This window comes from Pavona decussata, unplaced genomic scaffold (assembly GCF_977016875.1).
Source record: "Pavona decussata unplaced genomic scaffold, jaPavDecu1.1 SCAFFOLD_307, whole genome shotgun sequence".
NCBI classification, from domain to species: Eukaryota; Metazoa; Cnidaria; class Anthozoa; order Scleractinia; family Agariciidae; genus Pavona; species Pavona decussata.
Genome location: NW_028145700.1, coordinates 87,431 through 102,971, shown reverse-complemented (window position 1 = coordinate 102,971; position 15,541 = coordinate 87,431). Strand labels below are relative to the sequence as shown.

General features: G+C 40.2%; 1 protein-coding gene across 5 annotated transcripts in view; it reads right to left on the bottom strand.

Moving 5' to 3' along the window:
* Window positions 1-1,530: 1,530 nt before the first annotated feature.
* The window catches only part of LOC146454226 (uncharacterized), a 28,789-nt gene continuing 14,778 nt past the window's right edge, over window positions 1,531-15,541 (bottom strand). For 4 of the 5 annotated variants that reach the window (XM_085095679.1, XM_085095680.1, XM_085095678.1 and 1 more), the window contains 2 exons: window positions 4,729-7,734; window positions 1,531-4,203 (listed from right to left, as the gene is read on the bottom strand). In XM_085095679.1, coding sequence (XP_084951805.1) covers window positions 4,193-4,203; window positions 4,729-7,734 — 3,017 coding nt within the window. In that variant the 3' untranslated portion in view covers window positions 1,531-4,192. The remainder of the gene's footprint in view (window positions 4,204-4,728; window positions 7,735-15,541) is intronic. The other variant, XM_085095681.1, reaches the window with a different exon arrangement.

Here is a 15,541-nt window from a genome sequence, read left to right as displayed (position 1 = left end):
CGCGCGCTGATTGGCTAGCTCGGAGGTGATTAGCTAAGGACTATTCACCTCCGAGCAGCCGACGAGAAACAAGATGGCTTCCCGTTTCGCCACGGTTACTTAAGAGGAAATTATTTCGATAAAGGAGGCGGCTGTTAAAAAAATACATAAATGACAACAAAGTTAGGTTTAACGGCATTAAATGGTAAATTATTTAATCTTTTCAACCTCGTACTCTACGGTGAAAAATGAAAATACAATCCCTCGTTTACAAAAACTGCCGAGCATTAAAATTACAATGGAAACAATGAAACATTTAATATTATCCAGCATGGTTTCAACAACAAGACGATTTTCACAGAAAAATTGAAGAAATGACACTGTGGGAACTAAACAAGAGTCTCCAAAAGTTTTATTTGTCTGCAAGAAAGCGAGACGGAATTTTCTACAATAAGAAATCGCTTACTACGCGGTGCGCGAGATTTTAAAATTTCATACCATTTGTCGGCATATTGTCAGAAATAAAATAATTTTTTGGTCCGCTCGTTATTCAGCTTGTGTGGTATATACTAAAGCAATCATTCACCTCAGTGTCGGTGAAAGTGATGGATATTTACCAATATTCATTGCTATTCACCTCCACTTCGGTGAATGATTGTTAATTAACTGTTGTAAGGGATTTCCTAGTTTAATGTGCAGAAAGAAGACTCTGCAGTTGCCAATGAGTTTTTTGCTAAGTAAAATTAAGGTGTTGTTTGAGGACAGGGTGCGACACAAACAAACGGATAATGAGTTGTGATTACACACGTTTAACCTCACCTAAATTTCTTGAAGATCTCTAATCATTGCAATTCACGCAGGTATGAAGCTATCGTGTGACCACTTGTCGTGCAATGCAACAAACGTCTAATTACCCACAAAAATTGACCTTTCATCAACCTCTTTGCAAATGTCTTATTGTGACTGGCTAATTTTAAAGCTAGGAGAGCTGTCCCTGTACAAAAGGATATGCGACCAAGTTTACTTAAATAATCGCAACAACAATTCCGCCTGTCTTTTACACACGGTTCTCAAATTCATTAATAATTCATCAAAAGAAAACAAAGAAAATCACTACCGTGACCGTGGTTTGGATATGTGATCCTAATTACCATAAAATTTTGCCAACTTTAACCTTGAATTTCTCCAAGAATTATTGATCATTTGAGAAGCCATATCAAACACTCCAAAGTGTGTTTCATCAGATATCCAAACACCTCGAAGTCGTTTAAAAAAACTCGGCTGCGCCTCGTTTTTTCAACCTACTTCTCAGTGTTTGGATATCTGATGAAACACTCTTCCTCGTGTTTGATATATTACTTGAAATGCGATAACCTCTCTTAACTGTCACATCTGAGCTCTAAACAGTGGATAAGAATAACTTACATGACATGCTTCGGAAACTAATAGTGAATTGACAATAAATATCAAGGGGCAGCAGAGGAATTGGATCTCTCCCATCATGAAAGAGGGGGAAAACAGTAGTTATTATAATCAATGCATTCTTGCTAGTTACTATCAACAACAACAGTTTATTTGTATTGGTATTTATAAAATAGTATTTCATTAGACAAAAAAGCCTGAAAAATCACGTTGACAATAATACAGCTATAATAAAATGAAAGAGGTCAATTAATTAATTAATTAATTAATTAATTAACAATTAGGTTGTTTCCTGGGAAGCTAGAATTGAATTTTAAATTGTTACGATGAAAGAACTTTTTCCGCTAACACAAAGCAACATTTATCTATGTTCACCATCAATTTAAATCTACTTTGTAATTCACAGTGAAATGCTGGTATTCCCTTTCGAAGAAGAACGGCATTTTGGACTGAAGAGGAGAACTACACGAAACAAGATATTTGTCCCAAATTATGAGGCAAAAATGGCTACAAACTACTGTTTCTCAAGTCAAATCGAACAAGCCTGTCCAAAGGAGCCTTGCTGTTGTGTAGGTCCTGAAAAATTCGTTGCCAACGGCATTGACTTAAGTGATGACTTAAGGAGGCTCGCAAAAATTGTTCTGGCATTGGGTTGGGTCTTTTCAAATCAATATTTCGCAGGGAAGGCTTGCTTCAATGTCCATCATACTCCACTATCTTTCCAACCTGTGATTAAGGGCGGTGCCTACTTTTGTTACTGCGCATACGCTCGGCGCATCTCGAGATACTCTTGTTTTCCAGTATGGGTAGTGCTTACTAATACAGGGATATTTTTGCGTGGTTTAAAACTATGCGGAGTAAGTAGAACTTAGCAAGTTCTTTTGGTCTCCAAAAAGAAAATTGGGGGTAATCACGTGGTTTTCAGAGATAATAAAGCTTCAATTTGAAAAAAAAAAAAAAAAAAACGTCAAACATTTATTTTACTGCTTTTTAGAAAATTTGTTACTAAATTATCTCTGAAGAATACGTGGTTACTCCAAATTTTCTTTTTGGATAAGACCTGCTTGATAAGACCTGCTTTTCCCACAGTCATAAATCACACAAAAAGACTTCGGTACGAGTAGGCCCCCTACTTAAATTGTTTGATTTTGTTGTATTCGAAGCAGCGGCTGTTACCATACGAAGGGAGACTCAAAGCACTCTTCTTAAATACGTCATTCCCGTCAACAACAGTACCCGTGGTAAGAAAAGTCTTCAACTTCTGAGCTTGACTGATTCTCGCCGGACAATCTATATCCCACAAGTATGCTGTAAGCAGTAGACTGAAAAGATGTTTTATTGTAAAGAGTGAAAGATAAACCCGTGAGTGAACACAAGCGTGGTGTACATGTAAATATTCATCACACGAGCATAGCAGTGATATCGATCAGAAAAGGACGAAAAAAATCATTTTCAGAGATAAAGAACAGCGACTGAAACTAGAAAGAAAGACTAGAAAAGAAACTAGAAAGTTTCCATCTACTTATCTAACGCCCGAAATGGTTCTTGCTCGAACATCAAAACGAATTATTATTCTAACGCCTCACAATTGAAATTGAAAATCTGTAAGGGCATTTTTGAAATATTTTGATTTATGCAAACTACGAGCTTTTTTCAACTCATTTTAGCCGTTTAAAACACAAATAACAAATAATCAGCCCATAAAAATGATTCTTTATTTACTTGAGAACGCTCTTACAGATTTGTTATAATTTCGTCCACAAGTAGTTTAGGTTGCGTAGTTTAAATCCTGAAAGTTTCGTTGTAAAGTGTCTGACTAGATTTTGAAATAATCGACGTTACCCAAGAAGAAGTGCTTTATTTCACCATTGCTACGGTAACAGCTGTTGCTAGGAATTTAACAAAAGCATAAGATTTGCTCATAGGTTGAAAAGATGGTGTAGTATGATGGAAATCGAGGCAAGCCTTCCATACCCAATATTGATTCGAAAAGATCCACACCAATGCCAGAACCACCGTTGCGAGCCTCCTTGAAATGTTGTAATCTTTGTTGTTATATTCTCGATATATTGAATGTCTAGTCCTGGTCCCGTTGCGGCATGTTTAGTAAGAATATGCGGCCAGGCGATCTAACTGACAATTTACGTCTTGCAATAACTAGTCTAATAACTGCTATGTAATTGTATTTCACAGCAAAGTTTAGGTACACTTAAAAATGTATCATGCAACAAAACTGAGTCTAATAATATGCCACTGACGGCAAATAACCACAAATGAGTCTCCTGGCGTAGAATCTGGGATGTGTCAGTTTCTGAAAACCAGAACCAGAGCAATCATTTGTTAAACGTGTGTGAGATAGGTGTTTCGTATGTGAGTGCTTGAGCAGCCGTTAGTAGGGAGAAGTTTTGCTGAAGGCTAAAGTAACGGCTGCGTAGGAGACATTATTGAAGAAATCACATTTCATTACTAAGTATACGTATTGCCTAACTGGCCTTGCTTAACTTCCGTTCTCAATTGGTCGTCTTTGCGTATCCTTGTAAATCAGATTTCTGGTCACATATAAAATTCTAACAGGCGTATAGAGAAAAAATAAGAAACTTTGTTAAAAGACCTTCCTCGATCTTATTTCTAAACATTCTCTAGAAAAAAAGGCAGCGGCTTAATCAAATAAGCATTTCAGAAACAGCTTATGGCAAGAGCGTTTTGTAACTTTCCAGTGTTTTAAAAAGGGGTAAAATAAATCCCCGGGGCAAGGGGAAATGTATGTTGGCAAAGTTTTCTCTCGACTCGATTACTCAGCGTCTGCAAAACAGAAGAAATGTTTACCCTGGTAAGTCTAGCTTTTGTTCAAGGATTCCTCGAAATTACAATTCTGACTTTTGTTCTTGTAGAGATGAGAAGTATAAGGGAGGAAAAATTAATGTCAATGTATTAAAACAATCAACCGAAAATTCGCGACCGTTTCGTTTCTCTCTGGTAGACCAATAACCGAAACTTCCCCTCTGGCTATTCATGCATTTATTCATTAATTCGTTCAATGTTTTTTAGACTTCTTTTTACAAGCTGTCGTCTACTGAAGTAGTATATTTTCTTTTGCGTTAGAGGTGGGATTGCCATTTATTTTTTGTGCTAAATGTTCAAACTCAGTTTTCTACTGGACAACTTCTTCATTGTAAAACACCAGGCCGCTATACAACTTTGGTCTTAAACACTTTAGTTACAACCACTTCCCACAGAAGTGGATAACTTAACAGCCAAACATTAAACAAAGATTCTGTCTTTCACAAAACAACAACAACCATAACATTTGAAAAAGACAAAACTTACATTTTTCAAGCATCATTTCAGCGCTTTCCTTCTTTGCGTCAAAATTCAAGTGGATGTCGTCACCAATTAGTATAAAAGGAGCCCAGCTCCTCACTGCACAGAACTGCTCTGACTCTCGTAGATACTTCATAGCCTGGTGAAGAGCTACACTGGCAGTTTTACCATCTCCAAGAAGTTGGTAGAAAATCTTCATGAACTCCAAAGTTGCCTGGTCTTCAATTGCCCAAAGTGAAGCCAGAACAGAACGAGCCCCAGCGGCCAAGAAAGCCCGAGCAATTCCGACGACACCCTCAGACTTGATCTCTCCTCTGCCACTATGACAGCAACTAAGCACAACCAGTTTTGCTCGCAGCTTAACAGCTTGGACATCCGACATCTTCAAGATGTAGTCCTCTTCTTTCGGACCCTTGTTCCTTGCACGGGATCTTGAACTTTGTTCGCAACGTTTTTCCCATCCAGGATTTGGCGCCAAAACAATTTCTCCTGTTTCTTTTCGTCCATGAGCTGCAATATGAACCAAAGAGGCTGAAGGTATTCGTTTTAACACCTTGGCTTTAGTTGCTTCTGTTCCTGTAAGAGGTGGAATCTTTAGAATTTCTCCTATCATCTCTACTTCCTCTTTGGCATAGGGCAGTTCGTTGAACTTTGGTTTTCTGACATCCCCCAGATATGGATCTCCGACAAGCAGTGCCTCCTGCACACTTTTACAGTCCTCAGGGCAATCGGTGATTAGCCTTAAACTGGTCAACGAGGGTACAGTGCGTATGTGGATAGATGTGCTAAGTGCTGACAACGGAGCCACGCAAAGGGGACCATCGGGCACAATGATCAATTCGTTACCTTGACACAAGTCTGCAATGGGGCCAAGAATTGCATCATGTAATGGTTGTAATGCATTGATAGTGCATTGTGGTGGCACTCCTTGTTTATTCTCATCCTCACGATTATTTAGCTCATCCAATGAACGATTCTCACATCTAACACGGACTCTAACTCCAATCTCCTTCAAAGTGGTATTTAGCAAGACAGTGACTGCATCTTCGTCCTCTCTTCCCGGTTCTAATTCCTTTTCTCGAAACTCAACCTTGCTTCCCTTGCTAATAACCCAGAACGTGATTTTGTTGCGGCTGTGCCCCAAGAAAACCGTTTTCGTAGATAATTTGCTTGAGATGTAAGAAATTATCTCTTTAGGTTCAAGTGACGCTGGTTGGGACTCTGTCAAACAATATTGTCTTTTTAAGGCATCAGCTAAGGTCTGTGCTCGACCTTGCTCAGCAGCACACAAGGACTCATCAATTCTTCCCAGCTTCAGTAGGCTTTGCCAGAGACCACTGTAAGAACCACAATAAAGGTCTCGAAAACTTATTTTTAAGGCATCTTCACGAGTAATGGAAGCTCTGGCAATATCAAGTATATTAACACTAGCTTGATAACATTCGAAAGCTTCCTGAAACTTTCCCAGGTATTGGAGAGAGTTGCCAAGGTTGCCATAGGCTTTACCTTCTCCGGGTCTATCGCCCACTTCTTTTGCTATTTTCAAATCCTTTTCATGGTACTCTATGGCTTTTTGGAAGTTGCCAAGGCTCTGATAAGCGATTCCAAGGTTGCCATAGGCCCCACCTTCTCCGGATCTATCCCCTACTTCTTTTGCTATATTTAGACGCTTTTCATGGTACTCTATGGCCTCTTGAAAGTTTTCCAGGCTCTTATAAGCGTTTCCAAGGTTGCAATAGGCCTTACCTTCTCCGGATCTATCGCCTACTTCTTTCGCTATTTTCAGATGCTTTTTATGGTACTCTATGGCCTTCTGGAAGTCGCCCATGGTTTCATAAGTGATTCCAAGGTTGGCATAGGCCCTACCTTCTCCGGATCTATCGCCTACTTCTTTTGCTATTTTCAGGTCCTTTTCATGGTACTTTATGGCCTTTTGGAAGTTGCCCAGGATGTCATAAGCGATTCCGAGGTTGCCATAGGCCCCACCTTCTCCGAATCTATCGCCCACTTCTTTTGCTATTTTCAGACGCTTTTCATAGTACTCTATGGCCTTTTGGACGTTGCCCAGGCTCTGATACGCATTGCCAAGGTTGCCATAGGCCCCACCTACTCCCAATTTATCGCATACTTCTTTTGCTATTTTAAGGTCCTTTTCATGGTACTCTATGGCCTTTCGAAGGTTGCCAAGGCTCTTATAAGCGTTGCCAAGGTTGCCATAGGCCTTACCTTCTCCAGATCTATCGCCTACTGCTTTTGTTATTTTCAGATGCTTTTCATGGTACTCTATGGCCGTTTGGAAGTTGCCCAGGCACTGATAATCGTTTCCAAGGCTGCCATAGGCCCCACCTTCTCCGGATCTATCACCTACTTCTTTTGCTATTTTCAGACGCTTTTCATGGTACTCTTTGGCCTTTTGGAAGTTGCTCAGGCTCTGATAAGCGTTTCCAAGGTTGCCATAGGCCCTACCTTCTCCGGATCTATCGCCTACTTCTTTTGCTATTTTCAGACGCTTTTCATGGTACTCTTTGGCCTTTTGGAAGTTGCCCAGGCTCTGATAAGCGTTTCCAAGGTTGCCATAGGCCCTACCTTCTCCAGATCTATCGCCTACTTCTTTTGCTATTTTCAGACGCTTTTCATGGTACTCTATGGCCTTTTGGAAGTTGCCCAGGCTCTGATAAGCGTTTCCAAGGTTGCCACAGGCCCTACCTTCTCCAGATCTATCGCCTACCTCTTTTGCTATTTTCAGATGCTTTTCATGGTACTCTATGGCCTTTTGGAAGTTGCCCAGGCTGTCATAAGTGATTCCAAGATTGGCATAGGCCATACCTTCTCTGTCTATATAGCCGATTTCTTTTGTTATTTTCAGATGCTTTTCATGGTACTCTATGGCCTTTTGGAAGTTGCCCAGGTTCCGGTAAGTGATACCAAGGTTGTCATAGGACCCACCCTCTCCGAATTTATTGCCTACTGAATCAGGTTGCGTCATGGTTTTTTGTACGAAAGTAGCGAGGTCTGTAGAAATGTAAATAGAAGAGAATACTTATTTTACGAACATATTTTAAAGCCTTTTCACAGAGTCTACATACACTTAATGAACAGAGAATAAAAACTTGGAAGGTGAAGGTGTGGTCTATACTGTAAAATACCCCTATAAAAGTTAGGAAAGTTCAAATTTTATCGTGTCTAGAAACTTCCCAGTAAGGCATTTCTCTCTCAGTTACTTTCCCGGAAAGATCAATAAGAAAAGTACGAGGACCTATTCAATACTTTTAAGGGTTACATGATCTAGTGGTTGTATAAGTGGACAGGTCAACCTCGGTCATACAGGCTGTAGATAGTTTTTCCAATCACGTCTTCTTTTTGTGAAAATTTGGCAGGCTCGTGATTTTGTTTTGGATTACTGAAAACTTAATAAGGTAAATTTGGTGAAAGGTAATTAGAAAACTAAGGTTTTCATTGTGTCTAAAACAGAGTTACAAGAAAAGGCTGTAAATTGGAAGCTTTTTGTTTTCGTTTTTGTTGCAAATGTGCTTTTATATGCCACTTTTTCACAGTTTCATAACAATTGATTAAGTAAATAATTTTTTATCACCCAAAGGGCCTCAAGTTAAATAACGTTTTATCGAAAACCCCTCCTTTGCACAGTAAACCATGGCCTGACACCCGTAATTAATGTAACAGACAAGACCCAAGGGAGTTGCTGAAAAAGTAATTAAAAAACATGATATGCGAAACTTCAATGAAAATATGAGGGTAGAATTTGGACCCCAAAGTTATCTGTCAATCGGTGCTAAAAAGATTCAGTACTTGTTTCCTATCTAAAGCAAAACGTAATCAACGCTGTCTTAACAGAATAGTCTGGAGAAAGTAACCATTATAAGTATGACGAAAGAAAATCCCGGTCGACGTAAATATTGAAGGTGAAATGAAGTGCTAGATTAATTGGTATAAATTTATTACAGTTTGTGGTTAAAAGAATTTAGTTCAGGTCGTAACGTCTTAACATTTCAAAGAAAAATAGAAAGGACAAGGAAACAACTTGCAATTAATGGGCATAAAAATTGTTGGGAATCCCTTTAGTGTTTAAGTCCAGCAAAACTCACCGTCAGTATATCAAGGCTGAGGCCTAAGTCAAACATCGAACTTTTCATAAGACAAACCAGACTGAGCTGATTAAGTTCATAATAGGTTCGACATCTGTCTCAGGTAAGTTCGTCTAAATAAGTTTGCATCGATCAACATGCTCTGTCCGTCTGCTTCAGACGGATAGAACGTGTGACGATCATCTAGACAAACTAAATAAATTGATTAAAAATTTGTATGATAATAAATATATTCAGCCTTGTTTGCGGGAAGATTTATTTAAACAGTTTCAACGACTATGAGAGCAAAAACGAGTAAGTCTGCGGACGAGAAAATATGGCCTCTTGGAGAAAGAAGTTGAACTTCTCAAATCCCACGTCAAATGACAACGAAGACACCTGTAGTTCGTGTTTTGATTCGGCAAAATACGTCTGTCTCATCTGCAAGTTCCCATTCTGTAACAAGTGTACTTTTGAAGAGAAATTTTCAACATAAGCAGTCCTCGATTCTGTAAAAAAATGAGAACGTTCTGCAATATCGAACTTTGCGAACAAAGAATTTTCAAGGTCAACAACGACCGCAACCTGTTTTGCGCCATCTTGTTTTATTGTGAACTGGTTCAACTTCTCGTCACACATAACTTTCCTGAACCACCATGCGGCTCCAGTAGATGTACGTTGATCCATGATCGAGATACATCTTCTGTGGTCTTCCTTTCACTGCCAACGGAACTGGGAATTGGTATAGAGCACAATGCATGCTTTGCCTTCCACTTTTCATCCCATGTATTTTTGTATTTGATCATCCCCACATAATCAAAATGAAACCACTTTAAATGGGTGTGCTCCTTACCTTCGATTAACAAGGGGGTTATCAGGTGGTGTTTAGAGTTTTGCTATGGCTTGGAAACGTTTTCAAGCATAGCATTATGACATGGTTCCCTTTGCTAACTTCCACAGGCGTGGGACCCAACGTAGTCTTGCCAGACCTGTCGTTGTCAACCCGACTAATGTGTGGAGGGCGAAAACGTGTTCACAGTTCATAATGGACTAAACGTCTGGGTGTACAGGTGTTTGTCTAGGAGGTATGTCGGATGAATCCCTCTGTTAAAGGCCGAGTTTCACGGTTAAGCGCATGCGCGAGATGACCGGCTCAAGAATAAGTTGTACGGGTCGACACTAAATTCGATGCGAGCTTGTGGTTGAACGATCTGTTGAAATCGCGCCCGAATTTGGATCATCCGCCCTTCATTCTTCACTTTTTATAATCTTTGTTGCCTGTTGTAAATATAAGTTCAATTTTTGTAAGGTTAAAAGTGTTTTAGCATCCAAAAACGACATTTTGTCGATAGATCGTCAAAGGAGACGTCGCGGCCAACCGGCGACGGGACTGTCTCTGGACTCTCTTGAAGCACAGATCAAGCGGACAGAGTGGAGTGCCCTCAGTGGATGTAGAAATCCTGTGTGGTTAACAAGATACGTCCACCATACGTGGAAAATTGGTAAAGGGATAAGTCATTTTAAAGTAAACAAGAATTTTGCGGCACATCTGCTTTCGCTGGAAATGGCAAAGGTCACCGACTGGCTTTGGATGAACTCGCGAGGATTTTCTAGCTTTCAATCGTACTGTTTGTTCATTTGGAAGTCAACTGTCAAAAACGAAGAATTCGACGGACAAACAGCATCAAACATCAGTGTTTTGCCTTGGATGGAAAAAAATTTACAACACCGAGACGCGAAGCGAATAAATATCTGATCAAATGTGCGAGTTAGTTGTAGTCGTCTATTACTGCTATTAGCGGGCTCGAATAGCGGACAGTAGAAAAAAAAAAACAAAACAAAAACAAAAACAAAAACAAAAGACTTGCGGCAAACTACACAATCTTTTGTAAGGTATTCATTTATCTATAAAATTATGGTCATTGCGAATGGCAAACGCAGGTTTGATTTGCCACCATGGCAGAGTTTTCTCAAATGCATTTCAGCACCTCGAAAGGACGCTCCGAGTGTTGTTGTTACTAAACGGTCGCATCGCTTCTTGAAGCTTGCAGTTTTCTCGTTCTTTGCCTTCTCGCTGGTCTAATAAAATCAGGCTATCGAACGAACACACTATAGTAAGTTAATCACTGAATGCTGATGAAATACTGGTTTGAGGGAGCTTCTCGGCTTTTCGAACCGCGTGTAATAAAAAAAGGGTCGATGCCGCGAGATATCGACATTGTACTAAATTAAAACCGTATACGTTCGCATAAGTTCATAAGTTCTGGCATTTCTTGAATTTCATGGGACATGCACGAAGCGGCGCTGCAAAAATCCCGATGTATTTTACATGGACAGCCTTTTTGTTTCTTTCTGAAGCGTGACCGAAACACTAGCCGGTCAGTTTTATGCCAGCAAGTTATAAGACTTGCCCGCCGTATCCCGCCGGTGTTTACTCGCTTCTAATTGGTCCAAAAACAATTGGCTTGACAGCGCTTACGCTATCGCTCGCACATGCGCCGAACCGTGAAACTCTCCCTTTAAAAAGAGTGACCACCTGTGCGCCTCCCTGGTGCATGTTTGCTCGAATGAGTATGTCCTTCAGAGCATGTTCTCCTCTGTTTGATACCAGTCAGCTGAAGGAAATTTCATCTTTTTAACTTCTTATGTGCCACACAATATCAAGCTAAGCGCAGCATTATTTTGTTTATGCTTTCACATGTTATCCACTGCAGATGCTGCTGGAAAATTCAAAACTTTTAATTTCTGCTTTAGACTGCATTCCGGGGTGAATTTTCATGTTTTTTTCTTAGTAGAGGTTACTGTCTAATTAGACACCAGTTGTTCATGAGCACTTGTTTTAGGTAAGGCACTGCCGGACAATATTTTATCACAGAAGACAAGTGTTTTGTTCGTTCTCTTTGTTTTTGGTGAAGTGCCAGATTACTGTCATGAGCCATTGAGTCACACGAAAGTTTTATTGAATAAAGTCGCTGCAGTGGTCTCTTCAGAAAGCTCTTCTCTTATCTCTAATGGGGTCTGGGGTTTCTTTCTTTCAAATCTTTTGGCATGTAAGAATTCGTTCGCATCTCTAGTATTTCGCGTGGTCGGCGGCTAGACGCGAACGACTTCATACATGCTAAAAGACTTACCAGGAAGAAACCTCTGCTAGCAAGGTTTTCAAGAGTACCATAAAGCCTGACAGTCACAACTGCAGCAACCTTACATGTAGTTCCTGGGTAGCTTTAACTTTCGCTGTACTTGTTGCAGACATTTGGATAACTTGTTCTGGTGGCCAGTGTTTAGAAACTACTGTTCACTTATTATCTTCTCCCCTGTGCACTAGAGCAGCTGGGTTATCTCGTGTGAAGACATGCCTCCATGTAAGTTCAGAGTCACCACCAATCTTCTGCAGCCAACTATCCACAAATTGTTTGTACTGACCTTCACCACTGATACAAACTAGAATCACAGCGATGTATAGCCTGTAATTATGCATCCAAACGAACTGGCTGAGATTGATCCTATGCGATCAGCCAGGCTTCTTGTAACAGCAATTCAGACCCCATTTTTGCCTCTCGTGTTTCATGGCGCCTGACAGCTGTGCTTCCCAGAAGAACAAAGTACGTTACACACACTTTCCTATCAGGTTTACAAAGATACCTACAACCTTGTGAAGGACACAGCCCTCTCAGTTGGCCTGCGCCTCTCTCGGAAAAGGAGATAATAATCTCACAAAGGTCCTTGCTCACTCCCAGTACAAGGATACTTAAGTTAAGTATGTGGTTTGCCCTTAGCTGCTTTTGTATAAGCACTCTCCATATCCACTGGTAGTAGAGGGATGCTTTCAAGCACAGGCACATATGACTGCCACCTCTAGTGCGAAGGTTGCGCCTTTAAAAATCTCGACAGCTTGTGGTTTCAGGTCTCTTATCTTCTTCATCGGAACCCCACGTCTTATCCGGTCATCCACGTAGCGGCTTTACATAGTTCAGCTACTTGATGAGGTCTGCGTTCTTCTTGACATGTACAAGGGGTAATTGTGAACACCACCCAGACGAAAGGGAGATGGTGCAAAGTCAAACGAGGCTCTTTTAAATCGCAATGTCTTCATCTCCAAATGTTCTCCTGACATCTAATTAAGCCGTAGGGCATCACGCGTTTGTCAGAGACTTATTACTTATTAGGCGCAAATTAACAGGCTAAATATTATCAAATGCGCCGTACAACTATAACTACCAATAATAATTACAATAAAATATACTTAAGAATACCTAAAATTTATAATCTAAAAAGTAGTCAATCTAACTATAACAGGCAAAATCCTTCCTAAATAAATAAGTCTTTATTGTTCGTTTAAAAACCAAAACGAGATCTTCCACAACTGCTACGGGATGTTACGGATCTTTTAAAAATGCAGGCTCCACAAAAATTTGTGCAACGAAGGCCCTAGGAATAAACTCCCTGTCCTGGGTGATCAGCTGCGTTCTCAACACCTTCCGATTTTTGCCCTTGGAAGATTTCACAGTAGGCCTGATCCACTCATGTCCTTTCCGTCTTCTTCGTCAGATTTTTCAGTCTACAGAGATCTCCTTGCTCATCAGAAGGGAGTGGAGAGTGGTTACGCTGCTACAGCTTCTCATTGGTTTCCAATTAGTAGTCTAGTGTCAGATTTAACCGAAAGGACAGCCCAGCCACCAGAATAACATTGAAGCCATAATTAACTCACTGCCCTTGTGATTGGATTCAGTGCTCTTCAAATGAGAGTAGGTTTTCGTCACATTTCGTAGTGGGAGTTTTCCAGGTTAAGGAGTTCTCCTTGCTTTAAATATATCAACTCGTCTGGCCTTAATATCCATAGGTCATTTTCCTGACATCCCCAACATCTTGACAGAAGTATAACAACTAGATGAAACAGAATCTAACAACACACAACATTCAATTCCATCACTCTTAACACAAGAGGATAAATTAATGCAAATATATGAAACATATATATTTGAACTGCAGATGAAAGATCAAATAGAAAAAAGATCCTCGTAGTTAGTACGCAACTTAAACAGTTACGAAGAGAAAGCCTGAAAAAAATGCAGGCTTGAACGGGATTCGAACCCATCATCTCTGCCATGCCGGTGCAGTGCTCTACCAACCGAGCTATCCCGGCGTTGTCCCAGGTGGCTTGCCTTGGCTGTCAGCAGTGGCTGTCCTTGCTTCCCCCTCAAATAACCGAATACCAAGACCATCATCGGAATCGAAAACTCGACTCTGATCACGAGAACTTGTTCAGTGACAACATTTCTTGTTTGAGTATTTCATAACCTGCGTTAAACTTAGCCTCTGTCGATTGCTTATTTGTGCTATTCCTAGGATCAAAAAATAGTTTGGAGGATAGCGTTTTTGTTTATGAAAACCAAATGATACGCGAACAACAGCGTACCTTTTCGGGTTCCTGCAGAACTAGAAACATTTAGCCAAAATCTAACGAATAAGAAACCTTTGACAAAGTTTGAGTTGTTCTTGTTCCTTATTATAGAATTGGCACTCACTTGTTAGTTTTCGAAAAAAATTGTACCCGACGCTTTTGGGTTTACAATACTTATAGTTCTGTTGTCTGTGTTATGAGTCTGCGATTGAATGCGCAAGGGCCTCCAAATATCGACCTAAATGGACGGAAAACATTCATCAGTTCCTTTCGTAGTGACCTTGGTTATTCAGATAAGTAAATAACCTTTATGTACCCTCAGCAGTGTTTATATCACAAGTGCTATTGCGGCCGAAATAATTGCCAACGAGTCACCCTCGCGAGGGTGACGAGGCGGCAGCATTATAAAGCCAATGCGCGAGTTAGTTTTGGTATAGGCAGAAAAAATCTCGAATGAAAATGTAAGCACAAGGTAATGTAAGAATGACATCATCGGTGATTGTTTTCGAGCTAGCCAATGGCATTGGGTATTTTTTTTATCTAGACCAATCACATCAGGAGTATCACGATCGGTGAGCGCTAGTGCCCAGGGGCCCGTTTCTCGAACGTCCCGGTAACTTACCGGGCCCGATAACTGTCTTTGGTGATAATGTTTCTTAACAGAAGTCAATTTTTCTTAGCTTTCAATACAAAATTTTAAAACCTTATAATTCTATGAAAACATTGGCCAAGTATCATGTCTCTAATCACTGTGTAATCGGCGAAAAACAAAGGTTAAAAATATACTTATCGGGCCCGATAAGTTACCGGGACTTTCGAGAAACGGGCCTCAGATTCTTCTTACACACGCTCCAACTTAAATTTTATAAACAATATGGACTTTAGTTGTCTTCGCTCTGTTCATGAGATTTAGATAAGAATAGCAGTGTTTATACGTCTTACTGTATCAGGATGGTGTATAAAAATACCAAAGATCTTTTTAAGCGCTGGGAAACTTTGCAGAAGTTTTCACGTTTAGGAGCAACCAAATTTTTCCTACGCCCCATCTTATTTTTCGATCTTCTACGCGACTGTGTGGAAATGTTCCGCTCTAATAGCAGTTTTGTTGCTCTGTTGATGGATGGCGAAAGTTCCGACGGCTCTGTCAATCGAGGAGGTAAGAGAATTCAAATCTTAACTGTTTGTAGTGTGTTTTGTTTTTTGAGGAGGGAGCAATTTTCTTAAAGTAACCTTTAATAATATTCAAATTGCAAGTTAATGCGGACAATAGTAGGCCAGTGTCGTTATGTGAATTCATGTGGTCGGTAACATAATATGCACAATAAAGATATCATTC